This window comes from Amblyomma americanum, chromosome 2 (assembly GCF_052857255.1).
Source record: "Amblyomma americanum isolate KBUSLIRL-KWMA chromosome 2, ASM5285725v1, whole genome shotgun sequence".
NCBI lineage: Eukaryota > Metazoa > Arthropoda > Arachnida > Ixodida > Ixodidae > Amblyomma > Amblyomma americanum.
This window is the reverse complement of record NC_135498.1, coordinates 148,683,951-148,709,092: the sequence shown is the minus strand read 5'-3', so window position 1 is coordinate 148,709,092 and position 25,142 is coordinate 148,683,951. Positions and strand designations below refer to the sequence as shown.

The window sequence follows — 25,142 nt, the reverse complement described above, 5'->3', positions numbered from 1 at the left end:
AGCAAGATGCCTGCCCCGACGCCCCTTCCCCGGCGAGGAGCTGTTATGCATCCACAGACGCTGCGTTCATTCTCATTTTATAGAAACCAGAGAACATTCATTGGAACGAACAAAGGAGGATCGACAAACGCTCCTGTGGCGAACGAGTCAATTGAGACCTGTGTTGTTCAGTGCTGTAGGTGCGCAGTTAGGGTGCACTCAACTGGGAAGTGCTCTACGGAGCAATGCAAAATAATCGTTGTTTCGCAGTGTCGGCGCTTTCATGTAGCCTCTTGAAGGAAACCTTCCAGTGCGGGCAAAACAAAATGATTTTACGGAGAAGCGGCCTAGTCTTTCTGCTGAAAGTTTGGCCTTGTTCCCGAAAATATAAAAAAACCTCGCTATTTTCAAATGTTGTTTCTACAAAATCATTCATAATCACAGATTGTCTCAAATTGCGCCAATTCAGAGCAAGTCTGGACAATGTTTCCGTCAACATTTCACAGGGTTCTGAACGGTGTAGTCAGCCCCGGGCGATCTCTAGCATGTATGCCATCCTTTTTTTTTTCTTGCAATTCATCCACGTACTTTTTGCTCAAGCTTCTGGCTGCTTTACTTTGCCCTTGCATATTCACTGCCCGTTCATCATAAGGCACCACCTTGTCGAAAAAACATTACTTCACAAAGAATACAAAAGTTCGGCATGTTTCTTGTAGATACCAGAAGGCAACATGAAAGACGCCAGCCAAAACATAGTTCAGCTTGGGTCTTTGGTTTAAGGCGGCTAATATCACATGTATTGCTAGATTACTGGGCGTATAGGATTGAAGCAGAGATGTCACGATAAAGGTCAGCTGAAAATCTGTCTCTTTTTTTCCGCATTTCGGAGTAAGTGTCTTCAGGCGCAAGACGCCAGTCAGAAAGGTACTAAGATAGACACGATAGGACCAGGTTGTGGTAATGCAGTGAAGAGAAAATGCACTACACGCTTTTTGCTTGTTTGAGCGAATTGAAAATAAATAAGACTTAACTAGAGACAAAGGTGACTCACCAGAGCGTAATACGCGAGTAATCGGAGCTTTAGTTTGACGAAACAGTTGAACTTAATTTGAGGACGATGCAGAGAGCTATGGAAAGGAAAATAACAGCTGTAACATTAACAGACAGGAAGATTGCAGAGTGGATCAGAGAACAAGGACGAAGTAATGGCATCCAAGTCGAAGTCAAGGGGAATAAATGGGCTTAGGCAGGGCGTGTAATTCAAAGGCGAAATTACCAATGGTCGTTAAGGGTAACGGATCGGATTCCATGATGAGGAAAGCGCTGCACGGGGCTGCCGAACTTTAGAAGTGCTGACGAGATTAAAATGTTTGCGGGGATAGAGTGGTCGCAGCTGGCAGAAGAGATGGTTAAATGGAGAGATATGGGAGAGGACTTTGTGCTGCAGTAGACGTAGTCAAGTTGGTGATGATGACGAAGGATACGAGAGCGTCCCAACCAATGTCTTGCAATAAGCTTGAGCTGGCTGAACATGGAAACATATCGGCCATTTAGTTCACTAATGAGATTAAAAAATATTGAAAGGCGAACGTTTACTTCACGACAACTTGCCATATGGCAGCGGGGATCAAAAATGTCAGAAAATAATTGGTCTACATACGGCTTATGCAGTCTCTATAGTTAACTTCGTGCTTCAGTTTGCTTTTCCTAGGCAAAAATAAGCTTTTTCAGTTTTCCGACGATAAAGCAAGCAGAATGAAAATTCAACAAAGGACGCACATACCAACGCGCGCATGTGTGTCATATCTGTCTTTGTCCTGCTTTGCGCTTCATACACGCGAGCATGTTTTACCGACAAGGCCAAACCTCAACCCTTGTCCTATCTATTTTGTCTTCAATGAACACACCACAGCTGTATGCCGGCAGGCGTGTCACATGACCTCAAATCGTGTGATGTTATGTCTGGCCGTGCTTTTCGTACATTCCTTCTTTTTCCGATCGCTAACGAAGGCTCGCAAAGGGCGTATGACGAAATTCTTCCGCGCTGTGCCTCGAGTCGTGTCGTCTCTATGAAAGTCTTTTTTTTTTGCGTAGAAAATTGGTTGTTTTGCGCTCTGAACCAACTAGCTCATCTGCAGAATCTTTCGCGCCAAATGCAACCCCGGCGTTGAAATTGGGTATACCACCTTTCACAGCATTTGGGATGGTGGAGATCGTCACGCGCGGATTCTTCGAAGCCGTCTACCCACAAAGCCGCGCATTGCTACGGCCTCTATGGTGGGCAAGTCAGCTGGTCTCCAGTCGGAATCAGGTAGAATCTTTTTACCATTTTCTTGTGCAGATTAGTAAATATTTCCGTATTCATAGTGGGTGAGCAGGTTTCGCATCTTGAAAGAACAAAGCAGCGCAACCAAAACGAAAAACCGGGGAAAGGTCATAGCTTGAACTTGTCTTTCGTTTCCCTGGTCTTTAGTTTTAGTTGCGCTGTTTCGTTCTTTCAAAGCTAATGGCACGCTAATTTGTACACTTACCGTCTTTAGAACTGAGCTTTATACTCGTTACTTCCTCAACTCCCAATTCTGTTATGTAGAGACATTAAAGTATTCCTATCCATTAAACTAGGGACACAGAACGACAAGAACCGTCAGAATATGTGCCGTAGCTCGGGCTGATTAAGAGCCGGCTATAATTTTACCGTATCTATTTCTAGAGCATCCACTTCCAAGTCCACTTAGGTGGTACGATTCCTGATGGCGCGCATAGAACAGCACACACAAAAAACTCATTAACTGCCAAATCCCTTAAGCTTAACATGTCCGTAGCATGGTGGCCCATCGAAAAACGTAATAGCAGTTGCCGAAACATGGCTTCCATTCTATCCTGAACAGCGCTCTGGCAACCACCTATGAGCATAAAAATCATTCTTTCGTTCTAATTCACATTGTGTCTATATAATCAGTATACTTTATGGTTGACTTGCCGTGCGGCGCGCCAAGCTTAGAATATCTGCTGCGCTGTACGTGTGAAGTTCGGGACCAATACAAGATAACAGTTGGGGAGCTTATGAATGCTTATCCGGCTTATAAATTGTCGTGCACACTATCAGACAACACTAAAATCTTATAAGCAGGACTTGTAGTGTTCAGTATTCTCAAGTAGCTTCTCAGCGAAAGTTTTGATGTGCTATAAAACAAGTGTCCAGATATGATTCAAGAATGACCTTATTCGATAAGGAACAGATTGGAAGCCTCCACGCAGCACACTCGTGCACCAGAATCAACATTTCATATCTACACACGACACTGAAAATGAGAGGGCTCAGATGCGCTACGAAGCAACTACCGATTTTGTGATAGCAATGACTACCCCTTGTTGCTGCCGGTGCATTCGATACATTGCATCTTCTAGTTCACAACGACCATATCCTAAGATGTAGTACATCAACCTTTGCTGTGTTCCCCCTATTTTCTGTTCTGACGAATAATGTTTCGTTGCTCAAGTTTCCTCTTCACACTGCAAGTGGGTACTCGTTAGGACGATCAGTGTGGAACGCTAAGTTATCTACGAGACGCGCGGGAAATCAATTTCTGACTTCGCTCGTAGTCGCGCAAACGTTTAGCCTATGCTTACAGCGCATGTGCTCCTACAACGGCCAATTATGAGCGGGGAAACCTCACAGTTGTTACCTTTCCAAGATTTGATTGCGTCCCCTCACATAAAACGCTCCAACAGAACGTCCCCTACCGAAACAATCATAGCTCCACCCTAAGCTTATCCGCAGGCAGTTTCAATTTGTTTTCTACCATTGCATACTTCGAGTTCAGCGGCAGCAACGATACAAGTGCCATTAGTCTGCTCGCGAAAATGTTTTAGCAGGAACTTTTCTTGCGCAGGGTTCGAACCCGACCACACCGGCCGTGTTTTCATGGAGGCGAAACTCAAAGGCGCCCGTGTGCTGTGCGATGTCAGTGCACGTTAAAGATCCCCAGGTAGTCGAAATTATTCCGGAGCCCTCGATTACGGTAGCTTTTTCTTCCTTTCTTCTCTCAGTCCCTCCTTTATACCTTCCCTTACGGTGTGGTTCAGGTGTCCGCTGAGATGTGAGACATATATTGCGCCATTTCCTTTGCCCAAGAACGAATTTTCCATTTTTCTTGTGGATCTGTGCCCAGCTGTGCAATTAACAATTTACAATGTACCCCTTGCTACGGCTAGGCTAAACTTGAACAGGCATACACGAGCGAGGGCTGCTACAGCTTGCATGCTGAAAACTCCCTGTGCACCTCTGGATTGATATCACGTATCCTCGGGTGACAGTAGCTTAGACAGGCACATACTGATGCAAATAATCGGGATGAAGAAGTGCAGTGCGCAGCTGCATTTAAACCACGCACATGACAGATTGTGACTCTTTTTTGTGGCATGAGTCAGGTATACAGGTAGCTGAGCGCTAAGAGCGTTTCCTTCGAACACACACACACACACACACGCACGCACGCACGCACACGCGCACACGCGCACACGTTTTCTAATTCAATATATTTCAGTCATAATATACTTCCGCCATTAATTTCGTATTGAATTACACTGCTAGTAGACTTCAAAGACTTATAATTTATTTAAGACTTCAAACACTTTATTTCTTCCTAACGAAGAGAAGACTGAGGAAAAAGGCCTGTAGAGCCTGACGAGGCCTCAGCTTCTTTGTACAGTCTGCAGTACAGTGCAGCGGTAAAAAAATTGAACATGTTACCAATCAAGCACTCGACGTATTAGAGAGCAAAGCAAAGAGAAGGAGGCTCACACATTGCATGGAACGTGATGACAGCAGAGGAACAAAAATGACATAAAACAAGACTTCGCTTGCCCACAAGACTTTTCAACGGTAATAATATTTATTCAGATACAAGAAGGGGCTCTATTTATTAGCTAAGCTAAGATTGTGTTAGAACGTCAGTGCACAAAAGTTTAAGGATTTAACATGTAATTTTGCATTAAGTAGCGCTTGGTTCATGTATTAAAATGTTTGAAAGAAACCCTAAAATCGAGATCACCCGAAAAATTATTTAGGGCGGTAGGTGCTTGATAGATCATTTTCTGTTTCCCGTAGTTGGTGCGTGTCCTAGGGACTAGTTTTGTATGTGCTCAGAGGCTGTACTGTGATGAAATTGTCTGGAATGGTATTATACAGCCGGTGTTTGTAGATATGTTGGAAGAAATGATAAAAATACCCCTGATCTGCTTTAAGCGAACTGTGTTTGAGAAAGAGAGGTGCTGTAGCCAAATATTGAAAATGACCGTGATACCCTTCGATTGCTAGTAACGCCTACTTTTGTGCAAGTATCAATTTATTGTAATTGCTTTTAGTCGTAATGCCCCCGCCGAGACAACAATAAGACAATTTGGAAGAAAAAAGTGCATAGTACATAGATAACTTCAACCATTTAGGTAGGAGATGGGAGATTCTATAAAGGCAACCAACTCTTTTACATGGATCAGATACAAGATTAGCAACGTGAATATTCCAAGAAAGACTTTCGGAAAACCAGACACAGAGGAATTTGACACTGTTGGCTCTATCAATTATTGTGTTCCCGTAATGAATATTGACTCCGTAGCGTTCAACAACGTTAATGGGCCAAAATATATTGTAGGTAGTTTTCTTCAGGTTTAAGGCCAGACTATTTGCCTGCAACCTCATATATAATTTAGTTAGGTAAATATTGGTCAGACTTTTCAGGGCAGGCAGTGAAGGTGCAGAAAAAAAAAGGTTCGTGTCGTCTGCATACATTAAAAGATCAGGGGAATTTAATACTTTTTATATATCATTAATGTAAACTAAGAATAATAAAGGTCCTAGTATGGAATCTTGGGAAACCCCTTGGGTTATGGCTAGCCTGTCGGAACAATTCTCGTTTATTCGAGCATACTGTAAGCGGTTTTATAAATATCTAGTGAGAAGATCCAGGGTTATTCCGCGCAAACCGTAACCATGTAGCTTATTGAGGAGGATGGTATACTGTACAGAGTCAAATACCTTGCGAAAATCAAGAAACACACCCAATGTGTATCTTTGCTCCTCAGTATTATCGATAATTTTGTCTTTTATTTCGACCAGTGATTGTTCGGTGGACCTGTTCTTCAAGAAGCCGTACTGTGTAGAAGCTATAATATTATGTTTGTCCAAAAAGTTCTGCAATCTGCTGTTAATCGCACCCTCAAATATTTTTCGCCGTAATTATGTAGAGGTAGCAGAAGAATTCTGCAAAATGGTTGTGGGCACAACTATGGTACCATCAACCAGTTTGGAGGCTTTTGTACCACCTTCACCAGATGACCACTACGACATGCTATTCATGATGCCTGAACTAGAAGCTGCTCTTTCCTCGTGTAGGCGTCCATCTGCACCTGGTTCTGACGGGATTTCGTACGAGGCCGAACTGTGCTGCTCAGTTACTACAATGATACATGGGCTTCCGGAATCGTTCCAGAACACTGGAAGATCAGCCACCTGGTTGCACTTTTGAAGCCTGGCAAACCTCCTTATGAGCATACCTCATACCGGCCAGTTGCACTAGCAAGCTGCGTCGGCAAAGTTATGGAGCGAATGGTGCTGGCGCGGCTCGAATGGTTTTTAGAGCAGAATGCTCTCTATCCGGATATGATGACCGGGTTCCGGAGGGGACGTTCTTCGATTGACAGCGTAATCGACCTCATATCGACAGTGGAACATGAAAAACGTAGTCGCCGACTCGTCGCTGCTGTCTTCTTGGACATCAAAGGGGCATACGATAATGTACTTCATGACGCCATCCTTGATGCCCTTGACGACATTGGCGTTGGCGGCCGGATGTATTTGTGGATTGGGAGCTACCTCAACGGCCGGTCTGTTTACATGTCTACGCCTGCTGGGGAGACTACCCGTCATCAGGTTTGCCGTGGAGTTCCTCAGGGAGGAGTTCTTAGCCCAACCCTATTTAACGTGGCATTGATTGGACTGGTGAATGAACTTCCCACTAACATTCACATCAGTGCCTATGCTGATGATATCTGCATCTGGGCGTCGGGTTCGACACGTCGGCAAATGCGTGCGAGATTACAACGTGCCGTGTCATCTACTTCAAGGTACCTACGGCGTCAGGGTTTGCACTTGGCAGCTGAAAAATGTGCTGTGGTCGCTTTCACGCGCAAGTCTGTCTGCCACTACCCGGTAACTATTCAAGGGGTTGCATACCATACGTCTCCCACCACAGATTTTTGGGCATTATCATTGACCGCGATCTGTCATGGTCGAGGCATATAAACATGCTAAAGAAAAGACTCACTCTTTTTTGCCATGTGCTTCGCTTTGTGGCAGGCATTAAATGGGGCCCAACGGAGCGCTCCTTGCTTCGACTTTACTATACCCTTTTTATTGGCTACATTCGTTACAGCCTTCCTGTACTCTCTAACATGAGTATTTCCTGCTTGCGGACATTAGAGAGTGTCCAAGCACAGGCGCTCAGGATATGCCTCGGATTACCACGTTGTGCCTCGAACAAATGGCACGATTGAGGAATCTCGTGTGTGCCCAATATCGGTCTACCTTTTACACGAACCACTTCGTGTATATTTACGTGCGCTTACACGGCACCGCTGTCACCCGCTGACGAAGATTTTTGATGAGCGACCGGACAGCAGTTTTGCACGCGCACTGCGCTTCCATCGCTCCGAATTGCCATCAGACTATGCCCTGCCGCATCATTCCTTGCAGCCCCCATGGGTAATGGCTCAGCCTTCAGTCTGCCTGCGTGTCCCTGGCATAATCAAGAAGTCTGCGATGCCGGTTAGCGGACTGAAGCAACTCGCACTTACCTACATCTGGTCAGAATACCACAAATGTGTGCACGTCTACACGGATGGATCTGCGTCTCCAAATGCATCAACAGCAGCTTTCGCAATCCCTGCACAACAGACGACCCGCAGATTCATATTGGGACACAAGTCTACTTCAACCGCTGCAGAGCTTGTGGGCCTTCGGGAATCTATTCGCCACATCTGCGGAGAACTACCTCAGGAGCGGTGCATTTTCACCGACTGTAAACCTGCGCTACACATATTAGGATGCTTCCTACGCCACACAGCCTACCAAGCTCTGGCTCTTGATATCGTTAGTCTCGTATCATTTGCTCAGGGAAACGGCCACCGTATAGTGTTTCAGTGGAACCCCGGACACTGCGGACTCGATGGAAATGAGACCGCCGACGCTGAAGCAAGGAGCGCCTTCAGCAGTGGCCTGCGTACAGCTGTACCGTTCTCTATAGTGGACACAACTTGTCTCCTTTCGGAATGTATGAGGAGGGCGACGGCTAGGTACTGGGCCCTGCCAGACACCCGCCACATCAGCCTTAAACGGCTAGATCCAACGATGACCTTTTCAGTTCCTCGCGGAATACCTCGCCCTATTGCATGCGTTATCCGTAGACTACGTTTAAACGTGGCATTCGTGCGCAAATACTTGCACTTAATAGGACAAGCGGACTCCCCGGAATGTACCACATGAGAGAGAGAGAGATACTCTTTAATGAAGAAACAGAGAATTTAGCCGGCGTTTCAATATCGCTGGCATGCTACTCTGCGTAGGGAGGGGAATTTGGGAGATAAAGACTGAAGGAGAGCAGCGTGGAAGAGGTGGAAAAAAAAAACGATGTGGCATGCTAGAGACTATATAACATGTTTTAGTGGCGTGTCCAGCGTATGCACGTGAACGACTCATACTCGCATCTGCTCTGAAGTCTATGGACACATCGCTGCTCTCTGAGGATTTGATCCTCGGCGCTTGGCCAGATAGTTTTAGAACTGTAAAGGCAACGCGAGCGCTCTCACGCTTTTTGAGCGACACGGACCTTGTCTCGCGTTTGTGATGTCAGAAAGTGTGCCTTGTTTTTTTTTAAGTAGTTTTTCATCTGCCTCCTCCCATCATCATCGTCCCCCATCGTGACCTTCTTTTATCTCCTCTTCCCGTCCCCCAGAGCAGAGTAGCAGGCCAGATATTTATTTCTCAGGCCAACCTCTCTGCCTTTCCTATCAATAAACCCTCTCTCTCTCTCTGCCTCAAATACTTTTGATAATATAAGTAATACTGAAATAGGCCTATTGTTGGAGATTTTATTCCTGTCCCCGCCTTTATAGATTGGACACATGCAAGCAATCTTTAAGTCGTCAGAACAATTTCAAACATAAGATTTATAATGCGAGCCAACACGCCAGATATAGATGAAGAGACGTACTTTAACGGCACAATTGCTACGTGGCCATACCCAGGCGATACGTCACTTTATTTGCAGTTGTTGGCGCAAACACTACAGAATTAGGCAAGGGTGTAATGGGAATCGAATAGCCACTGCTAAGTTTGGGTTTATCAGTTGTTGGAGTGCCTACTGTCACGAAGAGCTCGTTCATTGCTTTTGCCAAGCTGGAACCACTGAGCGTACCATCTGAAGTTATAATTTCATTCAACTCGCGTACTAAGTTTTTATTGGATATGTTATTTCTTTCCAGACTTTTCCCTGATCATTTTGGACTTTCGGAAACCGCTCGATGTAGCAGTTAATCTTAGCTGCTTTAAGATCGGTATTAAGTGTATTTCTGAACTTCTTCAATTCTTTTAGTAGAGCTATGTCACGGCTCTTAATAGAAGCATGGTACATGTTATTCCGTATCCGAATGCGTTGGTACAGTTATTTGTCATCCAGCGCTTTCTATACTTATTTCGATTAAACATGCTTACACGAAGAGCGAAGACATCGTTATAACAGGCTAGAAGAAGCTTGAGGAATGCGGCATAGGCCTCATTTGCATCATAAATTGTATTGATAAAAGCGAAACAACCCCCGTGTTCTTTGTGTTCAGTGGCGTTTCAATATATATATATATATATATATATATATATATATATATATATATATATATATATATATATATATATATATATATATATATATATATATATATATATATCTCGAAACCTCTAGCTCCTCGAGTGCGCAAGGCATGGCAAGTCCCATCTAAAACAGTTCGGCCGCAGTATGGCGCCACTGGATTCATTGGGACTGTGGCATTACTCCCCCTCTCTGAAGGGCAACGACTCGGTGCCGCAACAATGAGAAGCATGAAGACAAGGGACGGCGCATGTGTCCGGCGGCTGGTGTAGGCACGCCTGAAGCGCTAGCGGGCATGGTACGACTTCATCCGTGCGACATGGACGACTTCGGGGGTCGACCGTCTAGAGGAGCGAACTGTACCCCGGGGGAGAGCTTCATTGTTCACCTCACTGACTTGGTGGAGTACCTCGTAGGGGCCAAAATATCAGCGCAGAAGCTTTTCGGACCGCCCACGCATGCGTATTGGGCTCCAAACCCAGGCTCGTTCGCCGGGCTGGTAACTAACATCTAGGTGGCGGAGGTTATAGCGGCGAGCGTCGAGGGCTTGCTGGTGCCGGATGCGCTGTCAGGCGAGTTGGCGGGCGGCCTCGGCGTGACGAACGAATTGGACAGCACCCATAACAGATCAGGTACTACTAGTCGTCAGCAACATGGCGTCGAGAATGGATGTGGCTTCGCGACCTTGCACTAAACAAAATGGAGTGAAGCGTGTCGTTTCTTGTAGAGCAATGTTATAGGCAAATGTGACGTAAGGGAGTATGGAGTCCCAGTTGCGGTGTTCTGCGTCAACATACATGAAAATCATGTCGGCTATTGTCTTGTTGAGCCGTTCGTTGAGTCCGTTCGTTTGAGGGTGGTAAGCTTTTGTTTTGCGGTGACTTGTGCCGCTAAGGTGCATAACCTCCTGCGTAAGGGCCGACGTGAACGCCGTTCCCCTGTCAGTTACAACTGTGATGGGTGCACCGTGACGAAGCTCAATATTTTGAATGATAAAGTTCGCAATTTCGTCAGCGGTGGTTTAGTTTCACAGTACCGGCTGAGGTAGTCGGTGGCGACCACAGTGTAGCGGCTACCCTGCGAGGACTCCGGAAATGGGCCGAGTAAGTCCATGCCGACTTAGTGGAAGGAGACTTGTGGCGGATCAATAGGCTGGAGTAGTCCGGATGGCGTAGTCGGCGGTGTCTTGTGACGTTGGCGCTCGCGGCAAGTTCTGACGTAACGCTGGACAATTGAAGCCACCCTGGGATAGTAGTATTTTTGGCGTATCCGCGCCAAAGAGCGGGAAAAACCCATGTGACCAAAAGATGGGTCATCATGGCACGCCTGCAGGACTTCGTCGCGCAAGGCCACAGGTACGACGAGCAGATAGGCAGCTTCCGTGGGTTGCAGTTTTTCTTATACAGAACGCCATCGCGCAAAGAGAATGACGACAGTTCGCGTGAGAAGATTCGCGGGGGCGACGCAGCGCTTCCTTCAGGATACTCAATGAGAGGCCGTAGTTCACTGTCGTCCCTTTGGTGTTCAGTGAGAACGGACGTGGAGATAGCGCCGTGAAAAACAGAATCGTCGTCGGGATCAGCTCGGTGGTCCTCGATAGGAGCACAAGACAGGCAGTCAGCATCACTGTGCTTCCTACCGGACTTAAAAACTATGGTGACATCGAACTCTTGAAGGCGAAGGCTCCAGCGTGCAGGCCGTTCCGAGGGATCCTTGAGATTCGCCAGCCAACACAGCGAGTGGTGGTCACTGACGACCCTGAAAGGGCGGCCATATAAGTACGGGCGAAATTTGGTCACTGCCCAAACAATGGCCAGGCATTCGTTTTCGGTGGTGGAATAGTTTGCCTCAGATCGTGACAAGGTGCGGCTCGCGTATGCGATTACGCGTTCGAGACCATCCTGCCACTGTACGAGGACCGCACCGAGGTCGATGTTGCTGGCGTCTGTGTGGTGTGCAGTTCAGTGGCGGCCGACTCGTCGAAGTGTCCTAGGATGGGCGTACTTTGGAGACGAGTTCGAAGGTCTTTAAAGGGCTTCTGTTGTTCCAGGCCCCAGAAGAACGGTTCGGAATATTTCGTGAGACGGGTGAGGGGTTCAGCGATCTGGGAGAAGTTCTGCACAAAACGCCGATAATAGGCGCAGAGACCCAGAAAGCGAAAGCGGCGCACGCTTTGTTATCGGTGGGTACAGGAAAAGCAGCCACGGCGGCTGTCTTATCGGGGTCGAGGCTAACCCTGTTAGAACTCACGATGTGGCCCAAAACTTACACTCTTCGAAAGCGAAGTGACACTTTTCGGGCTTCAGGGATAGGCCGGCCGACCGAACTGCTTCAAACACAGCGTGCTGGCGTCTCAGGTGCTCTTCAAACGTATCAGAGAAGATGACGCCTGCCAAGTACACGAGACAGGACTGCCGTTTCAGATCGGCAAGAACGGTATCCATCAGCAGGAAGGTTGCAGGAGCCGAGCACAGGCAGAAAGGGAGCACCCGGAATTCGTACAGACCGTCCGGTGTAATAAAGACGGTCTTTTCCTAATCGCGTTCGTCCACCTCGATCTGCCAATAGCCGCTCCGTAAATCTAGCCATGATAAGTAATTGGCGTGGCGTATCCGATCCAGGGAGTCATCAATGCGCGGCAGAGGATAAACATCTTTTTTTTCTGACTTTGTTTAAACGTCGGTAATCAACGCAGAACCGTAGGGTTCCATCTTTCTTTGCTACTAGAACAACAGGCGACGCCCACGGGCTCGTCGACGGCTGTATCACGTCGTCCCGGAGCACTTCTTGAACTTGGCGGCGAATGGCATCACGCTCCTTTGAAGAGATCCGGTAAGGCCGCTGACATAACGGCCGCTGGTTGGCGTCGACTATAATTCGGTGCTTTGCGAGCGGTGTCTGCCTAATCTTAGAGGTCCAGGCGAAGCAGTCACAGAAAGACTAAATAACGCTTTCGAGGCAGCGTTTCTGATTAGACGGGAGGTTCGGGTTCACGTCAGTTTCTATGGAAGTGGTCGGTGCTTCCACTGATGCCGAGGCTTCGAACAAAGCGTGCTGTCCCGCGAATACGCCGAGTTCTTCGAAATACGCAATAACTACCACTGTGGTTCACACTGAAGTTCACAGCCAAATTGGTTACCAAGAGCTCGGTTCGGCCATTGTTCAGCTCGAAAATTCCGCGAGCAACACAGGCTTGCCGACTAAGGAGCAGCGACATGTTGGTTTCAGTGATGCCACGAGTACCAATGATGTCGCAATCTACGGTAACAAACATGCTAGCTCTTGACGGGATTAATACGTGGTCGTCAAAGACGCGTAACTTAGTCGCGCGTGGCTCGATATCGCCGTCAACAGGAGGTTGAGTGGAAAATGAGACGACCAGCTCCTGAAGGTTGATGATAGCACCGTACTCCCGAAGGAAATCCAAACCAAGTATCAGGTCTTTTGAGCACTCGGGTAGCACAGCAAACCAACCAGGGAAAGTTGCACCGCGGATATTGATTTGTGACGTGCAGACGCCAATTGGCGTAACCACATGGCCGCCGGCGGTGCGGATCTGGGGTCCAGACCAAGGGGTCAGAACCTTTCTGAGGGCCGTAGCTAGCCGACTGCTCATTACAAAAAGTCAGGGCCGGTATCAACAAGTGCGGTCACATCGCGATTATCAGCGATTACTGGGTTTTCGGCAGACACCAGTCGGTCACTGCCCACCGTTGTCGTTGAGGTCGTCGGGTGAGGTCGTCGTCGGTCGGATCGTAGCCGCGATTCGTCGGGTGGAGGCTCTGGACTGGATCCAATAGCGGCGGCCCTACTCCCGGGGGACGCCGTCTTCAGTTTTCCCGACGTGGGGACGCGCCTCTGAACTGGCTAGAAAAATACGGGCGGCTTGGCGTAGAAAACCGCCTTGGGGATGGCGACCAGGACTGGCGTCGCCGCGAGGTCGTTGGCAGCACGTTATCGGACAGATACTGCTCGATGTCCCGCGGCCGTTCTCCGTTGCGTGGTCGAGGTGCGTCAGGTGGAAACCACCTTAAGCCCATTCTGCGGTAGGGGCAGTGGCGAGGATGTGACCGCGCTCCCTACAGTGCTGGCAGAGCGGCCTATTGTTTGGCGTACGCCAAACACGCGATTTGCTCATGGTGGACAGGGGCTCCTGCGGTGCGACGGGTACAGATGCAGCTGGGTACCGCAGTGAAGGCACAGGAGTGACGAGAGAAAAGGCTTGTCTCACTAGCCCAGGGCGACTTTGTAGTGCTTGACTGTATGCCATCACATAGGGCGCTGGCTGCGTAGCTCTTGGCGACTGAACAGCTCGCCGGACTTCATCTCGGACCACGTCCGGTATGGCAGCGACGCTGGCCTGTGGAGCTTCGAAGCGAAGTTTCTCGAGTTCTTCGCGCACCAGGCTCTTCACAAGCTTTCGAAGCTCCTCAGTGGGTAGTGACGCGGGCGTGCAGTGGTGAGCGGCTACTACACTAGCCCGACGGCCGCAGTGCGCGCCCTGTTCTTGCAGAGAACGCTCCATGCTTGTTGCCTCCTTGGTAAAGTCGGCCACCGTTCTTGGTGGGTCACGTACCAGTCCGGCAAACAATTGCTATTTGACGCCGCGCATTAAGTGGCGTACCTTCTTGTCCTCGGTCATAGCAGGGTCGGCGCGATTGAAGAGTCGCGTCATGTCCTCGATGAACATGGCGATGCTCTCGCTCGGCTGCTGTGACCTCGATTGCAAGGTGATTTCAGCCTTCTCCTTTCGTTCGCTGGTGTTGAACGTGGCTAAGAGCTCTCGGCGAAAGATCTCCCAGTTAGTGAAGGAAGCTTCGTGGTTCTCATACCACGTCTTGGCAGAGTCCTGTAGTGCGAAGTACACGGTCAGCAATTTGCGCTCGCCGTCCCACTCATTGAATCCCGCCACACGGTCAAAGCTGGCCAACCAGTCTTCGACGTCCTCAAACCTCTCACCGTGGAATGATGGGGGCGACCGAGGTGTGTGAAGGACGAACGGCGGGGCATTCCCGGAATGCTGACTTGTCTGGCTAGCCGTAGCGGACGTCATGGCCCTTGCTGGTTTTGCGAGTTCGCCAAACTCTGGCTGTAGGCCTCGCAGGCGGCGTCTCGCCTTGTGGACTGGTTTTGTAGCCACGCGTTGAGAACTGACGTCAGGATTGTCCTCGACGTCAGCGTTCATGGACCGTTACCCAGCGGCTCCACCAAATATGTCGCTGATAAACGGTCGAAGCATTCAAAACCAGGTTTAATTAGACGTGCTAGGCGTGCAAGACAGCTGGGAGCTCGAGCGAGGAAGACGAAACCACTAGCCCCTCGGCTGCGCAAGGCATGGCAAGTCCCATCTAAAACAGTTCGGCCCCGGTATGGCGCCACTAGATTGATTGGTACTGTGGCAATATATATATATATATATATATATATATATATATATATATATATATATATATATATATATATATATAATACGACGAAGACAAATAGAAGCTGGCGCAACGCCTGAGGCAAACAGCAACAACAACGCCTGAGAGCAACAGAGCTTACAGCTGACCGTTTCCGCAAGCGAGCCCTGGTACTGAACCCCGCATCACAGTATACGTATATACCTATGTATAGTGAGTAAGTCACAACTGGCGCGATTATCTAGGTTAATTTACCAACGGTTTCGAACGGTCCACCGTCCTTCATCGCGGTTAAGGTTACACATAAATGTTTATATGCTTCAGAATGTCTTCCCGGATCCAAAAATACGTATTGAAAAAGAGTTCCGCACGAACGAAAATGGTGATTATTTCCGACATTTCGGCCGGGGCGCGGCCTACGTCTGAGAATGCGAAAACCAACGTACACTTGAAGTTGTTGAAGTTGAAGTTTATTTCTCGCTCTTAGTGGTACAGGTATCACTGGGAGAGAGAAAACGCAGGGAAGAAGCTGCTTGAATGCAGCTTGAGAGGCACCCTACACCCACATTGCCGAGGCACTCGTTTCTTAAATATCCGTACCGTGCAATGTCACGTCACCAGCCACTGTCTCCTGAGGTCTAGTTCTGGGTTAATTCGAAAGGCATGACACAGACACGGGTGACCAGTCACATGGTCATTGGAAACGAAATACGATATGCAATATACGTCGTAAAATAGGGCATGCCGAAACAAAGACACTCGTTATACAGGCTGACACGTGCCGCGCTCAAGTCATGCACCATGAAGGTTTTAAATGAAAAACAGAAATAAGCTCGTTTAAAACTACTAAGCAATTTAACATCTACATCTTTCACAGCAGCATGCAATCATCAACACGTGTTGCGTTCATAAAGTGTAGATTCGGCCAGGCCCTGGCCTTCATCTGGGAATGCGAAAATCAACCTGGGCTTGTTTTTTTAAATACCCGTAATGTGCAAGATCATGTGACCAGCCACTGTCACCTAATGTGTACTACATAATAAAATGCGCGTGACATCCTATGTGATGCGGCATCAAGACGGGTTAGTTTCAAAGGTGACACAGACACGTGTGACCATTCACGTGGTCACTGAAAAAAAAAACGAGATACGATACACGTGGTAAAATAGGTCATGCAGGAAGAAAGACAGTGGTTATACAGGTTGTCACATGCCATGCTATATATATATATATATATATATATATATATATATATATATATATATATATATATATATAAAATTGTTTTTTGGGGAAAGGAAATGGCGCAGTATATGTCTCATATATCGTTGGACACCTGAACCGCGCCGTAAGGGAAGGGATAAGGAAGGGAGTGAAAGAAGAAAGGAAGGAGGTGCCGTAGTGGAGGGCTCCGGAATAATTTCGACCACCTGGGGATCTTAAACGTGCACTGACATCGCACAGCACACAGGTGCCTTAGCGGTTTTCCTCCATAAAAACGCAGCAGCCGCGGTCGGGTTCGAACCCGGGAACTCCGGATCAGTAACCCGGGTTCGAACCCGACCGCGGCGGCTGCGTTTTTATGGAGCAAGTTTTGTCTTTCATAGTGACTCTGAGAGAATGTGAAGAAGACTTGCTACAACTAGTTCCGTTTGGCAGTGACACCATCCGGTGGTTAGCTTAGTGCGCCCTCTTCTGCTCTTTCTCTCATTGTAGCAATCAAGCTTGGGAGATGTAAACGTGTCTTCTGTAGCAATTCGCGAATGTAGTTCATAGGCGCAAAAATAAAAGTTTTTCACGTGTCTCTAGCTTCCGTTTGCTGTTACGTCATGTGATGTGTCGTTCAAGCTAAGATGATTTTACGTTTTCGCAGTAATAAGAACTCGGTTATTTGGCATTAAGAACAAAACATGCTATTTGAAAAAGTGCTGGACAATCAAAAATGCTTAAATTTTCGCTCCTCGTCAAGATAGGAAACTGAGTACTTATCTGCTTTGCCCAGCGTACTCGATAGGCTATAAATATTGTCGGAGAAGCGTTTCATCAAATTTTCAACGAATTTTACAGCTGTTTACTTTAAATATTACTTTGAAAGAGGAGCCTCGAAAGCAGGTTACTTTTTTTTTTTGCTTCCAACGAGTGTAATCTTATGTTGACCAGTCTGAAATAGACCAAAGATTGTGCCGTAAAACTACTGTAGAATATACGTTGTATATTATTTACTGAATATACCACGGCCTAAATTTCTGGAACTATTATTGGTGTCGATATTACTTCGTCGGAGCCTGACGGTGGCTTGCATTCTAATGCAATACGTACGAAAAATACAATTTGCAATGTGCGAACGCGTTTCGGAAGGATCTTACTTACGAATTCTCAGGACATGAAAAAAAGGTTGTGTTAACCTTTGTGTTACTTTGGCAGTGATGATTTTGAGCTTGTTGTGTAAATACAGTAACGTTGGCTGTTCTTTGGAGCTATTATTTTATTTTCGCAAATATTCAAAGCAGTGCTGAAAGTAAGCCGCCGCCATGCAATCCGCTACCTGTCAGCCATATCAGTGGAGTAACGTCACCGCCTACTATATGTTTACCGCACGCTTAGTTCTTTATTTAATTAATTCACTCATTCATTTATGTCGTCTCAAGCGAGAAAGTGTGAAGCGGAGCAGGCGGTTAACAGCAGGCGGAAAGGCAAAGCGGCGAGTGATCTAGACTGCAAAGTTTATAAAGGGGGATAATTTTTAACATTTGCAGACTTTTATATTAAGAACTGTCAGAGATGCCTCGACGCGGTCTGCTGAGCTGGATTGCACAGCAAGGCGGACCTTATGTTCCCTCAGACGGATCAATAATTGGAAGAATAATTAGAATAAATTAACAATTAAATTTTCTGTATTTTTTTCGGCAGGGTTATATTTAAAAATTTATGACTGTCAACATCGGGGGTTAGCCCTGCTTTTAAATGAACTTAATTGTCAATGTGGTCCGAAATACGACCGTCAGGAATACGCATCTCAAAGCTTGTTGGATTGCCTTTCCCGCAATAACTAAAGACATTTGTATCACTGCTCGTAGTGTCGTCTCCGAAATGACGTTAACTTCTTGCACATCATGAAGCACACAAACTGCGCCTGTATTCGCGGCATAAGAAGTGCGAAAGGGGCCAATTTAATAATATGCATTGCGGGAAAGCCAACTCAACAAACTTTCAAATGCGTACCTTTACGTTCGATATATCGAGCCACACTGGCGACTAAGAAATTTTTAAAACATAGCTGGCCTCGCATGCTGACGATCACCTATTTCGCACTATAACTTAGCCCCCGCAAATAAATATTAAGAAAGTTTATTGGTTATTTTGGTTATCTATTTAATTATTATTTCATATGGGGTACATAATGTCCGGCTTGCTGTACAATCAAGCTCCACAGATCGCACCGACGTATCTCTCACAGTTTTTAAAATAGAAATCTATGAAGGTTAAAATAAACATACTCTACATGCTCATATTGCGTGGTTCAAAACCTCCCTCGCTTTCCGTTGAAGGAGCAGTCTTCACCGCTATCACGAACTCAGCGCACAGAAAGTTATCGTCGTCCTTTTTAGAGATAATGAGTTCGGCTGGAGTGTTTTCTGTTTCCGTGTGTTGTTCTGCTAAGCACCTCACTCGTGGTTGTAAAGCGAAGCCAGGGGATAGGTACTTCCTCGTGCGCAAAAAAAAAAAACAAGTAGACCATCAATGTAACCAAGTCTATGCACCTTGTACCTTGGTTTTGTGCACTGTAACGAATGGAACGTTAAATGGAGTGTTGATAATACAAATATTATTTTTCACTGGTTACCAACCTGGAACTAATCGCTGCTGCTGCTTCAAAAAAAGCTCTTATGAAAATGTGCGCGAATCAGGCCTAGTAGTATAGTTTGTGTTAAGCATAACCATCAGTTTGACCTATTAAAATACTTCCACTCTTTTACATTGTGATTATTAACCAAATGACACCATTACCTTGATTACAGCGCCACAATACTAATGGGCATTGCTATGATCCCACAGCTGGCGACGCACCGTGTGGCCAACCGAAGATCGGTCAAGATCACGGTGACGCGTGGAGGAAGGGCCTGTGGGGGCTTCCCAAGCTTCGCATGACAAATGAACCCTTACCCGGTGACTGACTTTTGGTGACTTTTGGTGAACCCTTACCCGGTGACTGATTGACTTTACCGGGACTGACTTTTAGAATAAGGAATGGGCGTCAGTTGGAGGGTAAAGAGAACCGGGCCATAAAGCCATTGCCCGCGTCCCTTAGGAGCCGTGTTCAACAGTGGAAAGCCCGCCGTTGTTTTGACCCGACGCCCGTGACCTACGACGCGTCCCCTATTTTTAAGCAAACCGCCTGCCCTCAAATGAGATGCCGAATTCTTATAAGTAGAACTTGTTTGGCTAGTTGGTTCATTATAGATGAGACGAAAGAGCCGTCTGTGGCTCGTTCGCGCAGTTCTTTCTTCGGAATCGCTATGCCTCCTTGCCGTCCCCACGGTCTGGCAACGAGCGACTCCGCTTACTCGAACAATGCTGTGCCAGCCAGCACAGCATTTCTTTTGCCGCAGTGCTGTGTTTGATTGGCTGTGTTGTGGAGGGGTGTGTCCTGTGCTTGGCCGGCTATCGTGCTGAGGGAGGAGCTCGACCTGAGGTGTTTTCAGGGCTGAGAAACGACATTCTGTAACCTGGGAAAGAGGCTAAAATCGTTGCTCATCGCAATGAACTCTGGGCTCTTGCCTTTTGCTCAGACCGAAACAGTTGACCATGTAAATACGTTTTCGCAAAAGTGCCATTATGTTTTCTTGTTTCCGTTTTCCCAATTGCAACACTAGTATTTTCTCAAGACGAAGACTCAGACGCTACAAAATAGAACGCCTAAGCCACACGACAGCACACAAGAAGTAAAGTTTGAGCACAAAGGTTCGGCAAACTTCCTTCAATTAATGCTCAAATAAATTAATTAATGAACAAAGTACGCCTAAATCGTAGGTGTGTGACGTTTGGTTGTGGAATTTTGATGTGCGTGATATGTGTCTTGTTCGTACTTGTGTTGTAAGGATCGACTATTGTACGACTATTTGCAATATTTTGCACATTTGCGTTTCTGTAGAGTTTCGTTCATGTGGTTACTTAGGATCTCATTCATGTTTTTTTTTTTCATTAGGCGTTGACTTGCTATATGAATTGCAATTATTGGTGCCAAGTTAATAGCATATATATACCGCTGCAAAGTTTACTGTCATGGGCCTGTGTCAAGCTGCCTAAGCGGCTTTTAGAGCAGAAGACCACCCAGTTACTTTTTGGAAGAATAAGCTGTTTACAAAATTTAACCGGGAAAAGTCCAGCACTTTCCGCGTATAACGTGGACAACTAACCACCGGCCCATCGGTGCGCTTCTCATCCTAAGGGTAGTGACGACTAAACACCAAGTCATTTGGTCGCTAGATATCAGCGTTGGAGGACGATCACACAACGTAGATAAATTACCAAACAAACCTGATGCAGATGAGGTGGCGCGATCCAAAGCCACCTTCGCTCTGCAGTGAGGATTGCTGCTCGCCTCATGCCGCAGACGCGAGCCGCATTTGTAACTAGAATACTTTATACAGTTTCTGACCTCTCTCCACCCTATCCTCTCTGTTTGCCCCCTCCCCTCTGTGATTTCATTTCTCCAGTCTTCCTACTATCCCTTTACTTCCGGTGTCCCAGCTCAGGTGCTTCCAGTAGCGATAGCAGATGACGGGACTAGCAAAAATATTTTCCTTCCTTTTTCTTATCTTGAATAAAACCGCTACTACTGCTACAGCGCCCCTGAGACGGCGGGAAAAGCGGTGGTATGTATAGCTGCATTCGAGGCACGTCAGTGTGGGCCACGTGTGCATTCTAATCCCCGTCGCTTATCGCTAGGATTCACCGCCTGCTCAGAAAGCCTTGCTCTCCGTTTACATCTGAATGGGATACTGCGGGGAAGGTACACCGTCAACTTTGTGTGCTGTGTTCGTGAGTAAGCGGCGATGTCTCGAAGATTTCCGCAGCACCGTCGACGCTAACGGCGCAGAGCACACAAGCACTTCCCTGCCACTCAGCGGCTCTCGTCTCCAGCCACTTGACCACGGAGGCTAAGCGGGACTTACCCACCTTCACGGCGCACACTCGTGGAACCGTTAAGATAGGTGAATGAGCGCTCCTTTCCCGACCTCATTGTCATGTTTGCGCCGGGTTCCTCCGACAATAAAAGGCAGAACCCCACGAAGTTTTTTTCATGTGTCAAATATGGTTCATTTGCGTGTATGCCGTGGGTACAGAGTTGGACCACCAGTGGCGCCGAATAACCCCCAGTGATACGGTACGCACGCTTTCCCGTGAAACACCTTGAAATCAGGCTTCTGGCCCCAACTTGTGTCGCCGGAAAATAAACTGCGGCATGGCGCTCTTTGGCCAAAGTTCCTTTCCGCCATTAAAAACCATCATAATCATCATTCGTGAATTGACGTACAGGATGTGTGATACTCAGCGACATCGTCAGAATCACGCCTTTTCTATAAATATCCAATCGCATTGTCTTCTCAGGCCAGATATCACTTGCTGTTTAACATTCTCCCACGCTGAAGCTTCTCGCAGGAAGCAGCTCTCAGTGGACCGTTTCCCCGCAGAGTCGGGCATGCACAGGCGAAGCGGTAATAGATATCACCGCACGTTATCACGTGGTGTGATCACGGCCGGATCGGCTCTATCCTTTTACTTTTTATGACTACGCTTCAAGGTTATCGCCGGATGCTTCCCCCTGGGTGTTGTTTTCCTCCATGATTTGGTGTGAATAACGCGCTACACACTAACAAAACGACCTCTGGAACGGGGGACACAGGAAAAACGCGTTATCACGTGATCTGGAACGGGGGACACAGGACAAGCGCGCTTATCACGTGATCACACCACGTGATAACGCGTTTGTCCTGTGTCCCCCGTTCCAGATGTCGTTTTGTTAGTGTGTAGCTTGTTATTCACACCAAATGTGCAACCAACTAGCCCACATTGCTGCCTTGCTTCCTCCATGATCACGAGTCGGGACAGCGCCGACTGGGTGAGCGGGTAAGCCCCTTCATGGGGAAAGCGGAAGTAGCGACGGTTTGTGACTAGACAGATACATTGAACGCCGCGGAGCAGGTCAGAGCCTCTTGTGGCTCCTGGCAGCGTCGCGAGCGGTTGTGGTCGCACCATTAAGAGAGAAATTTATAAAGAGCGGCAACTTGGAGAAATCTGGCTCCAGGAACATCATAACGGATCAGTTTGTCGCCCATGCGTTTAATGGCTCCACCAGCTTTGCCGCGCGCATGCGCGCGGGCGGCCGGCGGCGAGGCAGAACGAAACAAGGAGAAGGCGGTCTACGCGGCTGCGCCCGTGAGCGTGCGCCGTCTTTGCTAGCGCGCAGACGCCGTGTTTTTGGATCTGTGTTTGTCTTGGACGCGGAACTCGAGCAGTTTCTGACGGCGGCAAGGTGAGAAATATTTTGCCCAGCTACTGTGCATTTAAAACAGTTTACGCTGGCCACACTTGCCGGTGCGTTGAATTACGCAGTTCGTGAACAGGCGCGCACGCTTGTTGCCTGGCGGCTGTTCAGGCGGGTTCGTGGCACTCTTGCTGTTTCTGACAGTGGCAAGGCTAGAAACGTTTAGTTTTTGCCAAACTACGCTGCATTTCAAGCAGTTTCGCTGGGCACGCCGGCAGGCGCAACATGGCGCAGTTGTGAAAGGCACGCCTACCTGCCCACGCCGTGGTGCGAGCACGCCGATCGGTGCGCAGTTAGCGAAGGCGCGCCCTCGCCTTGTGCGTAGCGGTTGTTAGTTTCGCATGGTTGCGCGTTGAGTTTTACGGAGACGCGAAGTTCTGTAGCGATAGTTACACTACGCTAACACTTCGAGCCTTCAGCGCGGCACCCCTTGAGCTCCGTGGCGGCGCCTTGGCTGGTCACGTGGTTGAACACATGGTGCGGAGCAGCTGCCGGTGAAACCTAAAACCCCTTGATAATATGAAAGTACCGCCAACCATAGAAGTTTTCCGCCGCCGCGCGACTTCCTCGCCTTCTCCTCGCCCCATTCTCGCCCCTTCCCTGAGGGTCGGCTCTCCGCCCGATTTCCTGAGCGACGATTGGTCTTCCTGCCGTTGCCCTTGGAAACGCGCGGGTCCGGCGTATTGCTTGTGTTTTAATTTTTCCTCCGCTCCATTTTTCTCCTACGCTCGGCGAGCGAATATTACAGCGCCGTGCTTTTATGGCAACATGCAAGCGCTATGGTGTGTTGTTGCGCGTACAACAGCAGCAAGCGGCCTGATGATGGTTATGCGGTATTAATGATACCATATATATTCTCGTTGGGGGATTTTCACGTCGTTGAGGTCGGCGCTTTGTGGTGTCTCCCCTCGTGTCCGTTTTCGTCTTTGCGCTGTGAATGTAAGCATGGAATACCAACTCGCCCGGCAACTCATTTTAAGGATTATCCACGACGTCATAAAAAATGGTTGACACCGTTGGTTGAAAGGCACCATTCGAGGGTTGTTTGCTGCTTCGTTTTTAGGTTATTTTGCATGCGAGGCCAGAACGGAACGAATCTCCAAAGCATGCGCGCATTGCATCTTCTCCGGAAATAGCGACGGGGCTCAAAACGTGCTAGTTCTTGCTCCTGTAGTGTCGTCTTTATAACAACAAATAGGCAATTTTTAACAGACAGTCTTTAACCCTAAGATCCCATTGTCCATTAACTTTCGCTTGCATAAACTGCTGCATAGATGTACAAAGTGATGTTGATTTGGGCTATGACATTGTGACGATCCCCCATAATGCGCAGGTCCACACGGGACGGAGAGGCAAAGAGACACCGTATGGCTCAGTTTAAACAAACAGATATATACAATAATTATACATGATTATGATTCAGAGGCTGGGGCGTCCGAGCTTACGTGGCGACGACTTCATGGGGACGATGGAGGGGCTCCGGAGTTGAGCTCGAACGGTTGCTGGCAGAAGCTGCACGCCGTCGGGCTTCGGCGCTGAAGGCCCCCTTTGCGAACGATGTCGTCCTGAGCGTCCCTTCTTCCGCACTCCTTGTCGATTTTTATATCCTCTTATCCCCACACTCCCTAGGTTGAGGACGCCCACGCCGGAGGGGGGGGGGGCGCTAGGGCTTTCACTTGGGCGCACAAACACACCACCGCACTTATGGTCTCGCCCCCCTCACGTGTTGAGTCCGAGGGAAAGAAGGTTGTCGTCGAGGTAGCGTCGGCTGTGGTAAGGCGCGCTCTGGCCCGCTGACGGTTCCCGCGGGTCACCGACCTCCGTTCTCCATCAAATGACACTCGCCCCTCAAGGCCGGAACGCGAGGTCACTAAAAGGCCGGGAAAGTGGTCCCTTGTCCTGGGATGTGCTCGGGAGGGTTGATTGATGATGCCCGCCGTCTTGCCACGGGGCCAGGCCCGCCGAAACGAGGCCCTATTGTCCCCGGCATGGCCAGGGCAATTGGGGAAGATAACGCCCGTCTCCCCGCGGCGGCGGCGGCGTCCGACTCGTGCCGACACTATGGAAAGGGGGTCCGGTTGTGCTTAAACCCCTTCGTTCTGGTCGTTCACTCTCAACGAGTATGGCTCGGTAATTGATGATGCCGCGGTCACCTGGGTCGTCTCCGTGCGGTCCACGGCGGCAGGCCCGAAAGCAATCCCACTCAAGTTGCTTGCAGCCATATACAGTAGAAACATGTCTGCTGGCTGCTTCCAAAACGAGACCGGCTGTCGCCGTTTCTCCTCTCTT

At 48.2% G+C, this 25,142-nt stretch overlaps 1 protein-coding gene across 4 annotated transcripts in view; it reads left to right on the top strand.

The window, feature by feature from the left end:
- The window catches only part of LOC144121892 (monocarboxylate transporter 13-like), a 206,454-nt gene that overhangs the window by 25,575 nt on the left and 155,737 nt on the right, over positions 1–25,142 (top strand). The window contains exons 2-3 of one of the 4 annotated variants that reach the window (XM_077655328.1): positions 2,175–2,290; positions 19,361–19,471. The exons of 2 other annotated variants lie outside the window; for them this stretch is intronic. In XM_077655328.1, coding sequence (XP_077511454.1) covers positions 19,457–19,471 — 15 coding nt within the window. In that variant the 5' untranslated portion in view covers positions 2,175–2,290; positions 19,361–19,456. The remainder of the gene's footprint in view (positions 1–2,174; positions 2,291–19,360; positions 19,472–25,142) is intronic. One more of the 4 variants, XM_077655318.1, reaches the window with a different exon arrangement.